The sequence below is a fragment of the Sphaerodactylus townsendi genome, unplaced genomic scaffold (assembly GCF_021028975.2).
Source record: "Sphaerodactylus townsendi isolate TG3544 unplaced genomic scaffold, MPM_Stown_v2.3 scaffold_71, whole genome shotgun sequence".
In the NCBI taxonomy this organism is placed as follows: Eukaryota; Metazoa; Chordata; class Lepidosauria; order Squamata; family Sphaerodactylidae; genus Sphaerodactylus; species Sphaerodactylus townsendi.
Window position 1 is genome coordinate 2,332 of NW_025950924.1, and position 7,123 is coordinate 9,454.

Here is a 7,123-nt window from a genome sequence, read left to right on the forward strand (position 1 = left end):
ATCAAAACCAGCAACAAACAGTTCTTCAAGTACATCAAAAGCAGGAAGCCAGCAAGGGAAGCGGTAGGCCCGTTAGATGACAAAGGAACAAAGGGTGTGCTAAAAGATGACAGGGAGATTGCAGAAAAGCTGAATGAATTCTTTGCATCTGTCTTCACCCAAGAGGAGGTGAGGAAAAGTCCTGCACCTGAACCAAGCTTCTTAGGAGGCAAATCCGAGGAACTAACGAAGATAGTGGTAGACAAGGAAGAAGTTCTGGCAGCCATTGATAAACTAAATGCTACCAAATCCCCTGGCCCAGATTGCATTCACCCAAGAGTTCTTAAAGAGCTCAAGCATGAAATTGCTGATGTTCTCACTTTAATATGCAACTTATCCTTGAAATCAGGCTCCATCCCTGAAGACTGGAAGATGGCCAATGTCACACCAATCTTTAAGAAAGGATCTAGGGGGGACCCGGGAAATTACAGGCCAGTCAGTTTGACATCTGTTCCTGGTAAATTAGTAGAATCTATCATTAAAGATAAAATTATAAAACATGTACAGAAGCAAAACCTGCTGAGAAAGAGTCAGCATGGCTTTTGCAGAGGCAAATCCTGTCTTACAAACTTACTAGAGTTCTTTGAGGATGTAAATAGGCATGTGGATAAGGGGGAACCAGTGGACATTGTCTACTTGGATTTCCAAAAGGCTTTTGACAAAGTTCCTCACCAGAGACTATTGAGAAAACTCAGCAATGAAGGAATAAGAGGGGAAGTCCTCCTATGGATTAAAAACTGGTTGAGAAACAGGAAGCAAAGAGTGGGTGTAAATGGGAAATTCTCACAATGGAGAGATGTGGGGAGTGGTGTCCCCCAAGGATCCGTATTGGGACCAGTGCTCTTTAACCTATTCATAAATGACCTGGAAGTAGGGGTGGGTAGCGTGGTGGCCAAGTTTGCAGATGATACCAAATTATGTAGGGTGGTGAGAACCACAAAGGATTGCGAGGAGCTCCAAGCGGACCTTGATAAATTAGGTGAGTGGGCTAAGAAATGGCAAATGCAGTTCAATGTAGCAAAATGTAAAGTGATGCACATAGGGGCAAAAAATCCAAACTTCACATACACGCTACAGGGGTCAGTGCTATCAGTCACAGACCAGGAAAGGGATTTGGGCGTCTTAGTTGATAGTTCCATGGGAATGTCAACTCAATGTATGGCAGCTGTGAAAAAGGCAAACTCTATGCTGGGGATAATCAGGAAAGGAATTGATAATAAAACTGCAAAGATTGTCATGCCCTTATATAAAGCCGTGGTGCGACCACACTTGGAGTACTGTGTTCAGTTCTGGTCACCACATCTCAAAAAGGATATTGAAGAGATAGAAAAAGTGCAGCGAAGGGCAACGAGGATGATTGAGGGACTGGAGCACCTTCCTTATGAGGAGAGGCTGCAGCGTTTGGGACTCTTTAGTTTGGAGAGGAGACGTCTGAGGGGGGATATGATTGAAGTCTATAAAATTATGCATGGGGTAGAAAATGTTGACAGAGAGAAATTTTTCTCTCTTTCTCACAATACTAGAACCAGGGGGCATTCATTGAAAATGCTGGGGGGAAGAATTAGAACTAATAAAAGGAAACACTTCTTCCCGCAACGTGTGATTGGTGTTTGGAATATGCTGCCACAGGAGGTGGTGATGGCCACTAACCTGGATAGCTTTAAAAGGGGCTTGGACAGATTTATGGAGGAGAAGTCAATTTATGGCTACCAATCTTGATCCTCTTTGATCTGAGATTGCAAATGCCTTAACAGTCCAGGTGCTCGGGAGCAACAGCCGCAGAAGGCCATTGCTTTCACATCCTACATGTGAACTCCCAAAGGCACCTGGTGGGCCACTGCGAGTAGCAGAGAGCTGGACTAGATGGACTCTGGTCTGATCCAGCTGGCTTGTTCTTATGTTCTTATGTTCTTATGTTCTTTCTTATGCCGTCCATCATATATGTCTTTCGTTCATGCATGACCTCAAATTCCCGCTGTGGCCTTTTGGAGAGCCAAAGGGGACCCACGGCTTCCTCTTGCACCACTGGAAAAGATGCCCAACCCATTTCCTACAAATCATATAGAAAAACAAATAACGCTTTTTGCAGACAGTTCTTCTGAATGCATTTGAAGGAACGCATAAAAACCACACAGTCGAAGCTGCTGTTATCACAGGCGATGCCTTTCGTTTTATGTTATCACAGAAGAGATGCACAGCAGAGAAATCTCAATAATATTGGACTCGACATGTTTACAACACTGGGTTCTGGTTCACAAAACAATAGTAAACATTCCTTGAGGCAGTGTCTGGATTTCCAAGAAATTAATAAGCTACTCCTTTCCCTCCCCCCCCCCTTAATCTGGCAACCCAAGAAAGCGATGAAAGAATCTCGTCCCGTGGTGATTTCCTTAATATTGCTGGGAGGTTGGGTGTCTCTACTTTTTACATGGTCTCTTTCCTCTTCAGAAACATTGCCTTTCTCTTCCACAACCTGCCCAGTGCATCTTTCACCTGATCATTTCTCAGGCAATAGATCATGGGGTTCAGAAATGGCGTCACCGCGGTGTAGAAGAGTGTTATTACCTTAATGACCTTTGCCTCGCTTTCTCCAGCTGGGACTACATAAGACCCTGCCACGGGGCCGTAGAAAAGCGCTACCACCACTAAGTGGAAAGATATGGTGGAGAAGGACTTCATCCGGTTGCCTGGGCGGGAGCTTTTCATCAGAGTAAGAATCACGGCCCCATAGGATAGCATAACAAAGAACATGTCACCTAGACAAACGACAACGTTCATGATTGTTTGAATGATGATTGGTGCGTTTGGTAGGGGGGGACAAGCCAAGGATAAAATTGGCCCCGGATCACACAGAAAATGGTCAATAATATTGGGGCCACAGAAGGACATCTTGGAGATCAAAATCACCGGGATAACATACACCAGGAATCCCAAAAGCCAACAGGCAGTTACCAGCGCATAACAACAATTTGGGGACATAATTTGTGGATAGCGCAGCGGGTGGCAAATGGCCAAGTACCGGTCCAGGGCCATGGAGGAGAGGAAGAAGCATTCTGTCGTGCCCAGAGAGAAGAAGATGTAAAACTGGAGGAAGCAGTCGCTGAAGGAAATGATGCCATAAGGGGATGCCAAGTCAAAGAGCATCCGGGGCACGGTGGCGCTCACGTAACAGATCTCCAGCCAGGAGAAGTTGCTCAGTAGGATGTACATGGGGAGCCGGGCCAGGTGGGTGTCTAGAACCACCAGGGTGATGATGGTGATGTTCTCAGCCAACGTCAACACGTAGAGAGTGCCAAAAAAGAGGAGGAGCAGGAACCGCTTCGACTGTCCAAGCTCAAATCCCAGCAAAACGAATTCCTGAACCCTACTCCCGTTGACAAACTCCATCTGGAAGTAGATAAGATATCATTACATTTGATGCGCCTTTATTTCCTGATTATTTCCTGATTTGAAAGAGAAACACTGAAGAGCCACGCCATTCAATCTAGGAAGGGGAGAAGTCCTGTCTCATCTGAATATTCCACAGAAACAATTACTCCACTAAGTAGCTATCAATGGTAAAGTATCAAGAACAGCTTTTGATTGGGTCACTAACGGGTTTTCTCCTAAGGAGAATCACTCCAGTCTAATCCCGTTCATTTCAGTGGCCTCAGGCTGGAGTATCTCTGCACAGGATGGCACTGATAGTCTTGAACAGGGGTCCCCAAACTTTTTAAACAGGGGGCCAGTTCACTGTCCCTCAGACTGTTGGAGGGCCGGACTAAAAAAAACTATGAACAAATTCCTATGCACAAATGTTTGTAAAATATTCAATTTCACCTTTCAGCCTTTCTGTCATGGTCTATTTTTAGAACAGTGACCAAAGTATGTCAAGTACAGGGTGGGCTCCAAATATTGTTGGGGAGGCTGTGGAATACCTTCCCCTGTAAAAAAAAGCAGAACTTTCCCAATGAAGCATTCCATCTAACCCAGGATCAGGTATCTTCCTGGGTTCTTTCCTCCCTAGCAGCCAGCGAGCGATTCGTCAGCCTGGCTGATGCCAATGGGAGTGAGGCGGAACAGAAAGCCTGAGAGCAACACATGGAGAAGCCGAGAGGGAAGGGCGAAGCAGGCGTTGCCACATGTAAGGTTTCCAACTCTGGGTCAGAAAATGCATGGAGATTTGGGGGTGTCATCATGTAACTGCAATCAATGGCTGTTGGGGCCGGTTCCTCCTCTCCCTCGAGCCCCCACTGCACATGAATGGAGCCATCACCGCCATGCCTGGCGGGCCAGATAAATACCTTCAGGGGGCCACATTCGGCCCCCGGGCCGTAGTTTGGGGACCCCTGGTCTTGAATATTTGAATGTGGTGGGGAGCCATTTCTTTCCTACGTCACACGGGCAGAATTGTCTTCACACCTTGTCTGACTGAATGCTGAAATGATGCTGGTGAGGCTAAGCCAGAATATGCAAGTTCCATTTGAGAGCATCCTATGTCATGGTTAAAACTAAAGTCCCAGTCAAACCAGATGGAATGTTTCAGGCACAATACATATTGCCCTTAATACAGAAAGAAACCCCCATATATCAGTTCTGTTACATTTTGTCTCATCTTCCCCCCAGATTTCTCAGGGTGGTCTCTGTGGATATTCTCCTCTGTTTCATCCTCACCAGAGCTCTCTAAAATAGCATCTGCAGAGAGGCGTTTGCCCTCTCCGCACAAACCTTTCAAAATGCTTCTCAGGCAGGAAGTAAAATATTTCTTCCATGGAGTTCTGCAACGTTCTCCCTCCCCCTCTTTTGGTTCCGAAAACCCTTTGTTGCCAGCTTGGAAACTTTTTATCTGAATCCCTTTAAAATAATTCTTTAATAATATAATTCTTTAATAACATAATTAATAATTAATAAATCTTTATTAGTAATAATTAATAAAATAATTCTTTAAAAATAATTCTTTAATAAAATTATTAATAATTAATAAATCTTTATTAATAATAATAATTAATAAAATTATTCTTTAAAACAATTCTTTAATAATCATTCTTTAAAATAATTCTTTGGTTTGAAGCATTTTCAAGACATATTCCCTTGCTGTGCGGGCATATTTAAAGCATTTCATCTACTTCTGTTTTCATGCCTCTGTGCCGTCCCCGAATTTCCTCCTTGGTGTTATTTTATCGTATCCCTGAGCTGATTTCATTCCCCATCACCTCTTTGTTTTCATCATTTTTGTGGGGTTTTTTTTCCTTTGGGTTTTTTTTAAATCTTTGAACCGTCAAACACATGTAGCTACAGAGAATTGCAGCTAGGAAGCACTGAAGCAATGAAACAGTGAAGCATCGATCCTACAAATAACCAAAAGAAAAGGGGGAGGTGGGGGCAACCTCCTCAACAGCGGGACAGCGGTACACTCCGTCCACCTTTGTGGAAGTTTGGGATGGGAGTTTTTAGAACTTGGATTTTATCAGCCTTTTTATTGTAACCCGTCCTTAAACTATTATATGGGATGAAGAAAAGAAGAAGGCTTTTCTCTGTGATACACCTCTGAAGATGCCAGCCATAGATGCAGGAAAAACGTTAGGAACAAGATCCACCAGACCATAGCCACACAGCCCGGAAAACCCACCAGAACCAAAAGAAGAAGAGTTTGGATTTATACCCTACCTTTCTCTCCTGTAAGGAGACTCAAGGTGGCTTACAAGCTCCTTTCCCTTCCTCTCCCCACAACAGACACCATGTGAGGCAGGTGGGGCCGAGAGAGGACTGAGAGAACTGTGACTAGGCCAAGGTCACCCAGTAGGAATGTAGGAGAGCGGAAAAACACCTGGTTCCCCAGATAAGCTTCTGCCACTCAGGTGGAGGAGTGGGGAATCAAACCCGGTTCTCCAGATTAGAATCCACCTGCTCTTAACCACTACACCACGCTGGCTCTCCCTTTCAGTCTCTTTCCAAACAGACTTTTCTAATAGCTGACCATAATTTTTTTAAAAGAAATCCACATCTATTGAATTAAGGTGATGCTCACTCAACCAGTCCCTCTATGTCCCATCCTGCTGTTTATTGTCTTGTTAAAGTTCCTGTTTATGTCTCTCTGCAGTTTTCAAAATTGTGCTTTACCCAGCAAAAGCTACATCAGAAGTGGTAGGTCAAATCTTGGGAAGATGAATCTTTGTCTTTCCTCTGGTCTGACAATGGTGTTCAGCTGTAGCATCGGTTGTTCGTGGAGCTGGTTTGACGAGAAGCGAGAGGACAAAATGAACGCTACTGATAAATGATCACGACTGTAGGGGAAGGGCCCCTTTAGAGTAATATCATCAGAAGCCTGTAGATTACAATTCTGAAGACAATTTAATACCCTTTGTTATTATGACATGTAGAAAATTACCATGGGCAATCAGTTTTTCCCTCTGGAATTTGGTGTTTGGTAAACATGGACCATCCCCTATTGGTAGTTGCATCAAGGGAAGAACTACTACCACGGGATCAAAACAGCCACAAAAATACTTTCTTCCACATAGAAAAACAGAGAACTTTGGCTGGATGCTTGACAACTCCCTGAAGGACTGTGGCTGAGATAGGATGGATAACCTTCCATTCTTTGAGATGGCACTAGGTTACAAACAGATATAGGCCAAGGTTTAGATCCCAGCAGCTTTCCTATGTATGAAAATGGGAAGGAGAGGTGCCCTCTACCGCTCAAAAAGGCTATGCTGGGGATCATGGGACTAATATAAAGTTACGCCCAGAGGTGGGATCCAGCAGGTTCTCACCAGTTCCCGAGAGTGGGTTACTAATTATTTGTGTGTGCCGAGAGGGGGTTACTCATTGGGTCTGCTTTTCCATTAGAAATCCCATTAGGTCCAAAAATCATAAAGTCCTGTTGTTTCCCATGTGGCTGGTTAGCGAAGGTAGAAAACGGGAGATAATTCTCCCTGTTGGGCTGTTTTAAAAACATGTTTTAGAAATATGGTAAAGTTCCTTGTTTAAGGAAAGTATCCTTCTTTTGATTTCTAGAAGCAAAATTAAGTATTTGAAAGTATTAAGTATTTGACAGGCAGTCAATTAGAGGAGAAGTAGTTGTTTCTGTTGGCAGTAGACGATA

General features: G+C 44.0%; 1 protein-coding gene across 1 annotated transcript; it reads right to left on the minus strand.

The window, feature by feature from the left end:
• Nucleotides 1–2,463: 2,463 nt before the first annotated feature.
• On the minus strand, nt 2,464–3,426 carry LOC125425531 (olfactory receptor 11H6-like). Its single transcript, XM_048483120.1, has one exon. It carries the CDS (start codon nt 3,424–3,426, stop codon nt 2,464–2,466), a length of 963 nt encoding a protein of 320 aa, XP_048339077.1.
• Nucleotides 3,427–7,123: the final 3,697 nt, after the last annotated feature.

Bases quoted from the DNA above. Each gene is read 5' to 3' on its own strand.
- LOC125425531 (XM_048483120.1), bottom strand. From the start codon at position 3,426: ATGGAGTTTGTCAACGGGAGTAGGGTTCAGGAATTCGTTTTGCTGGGA.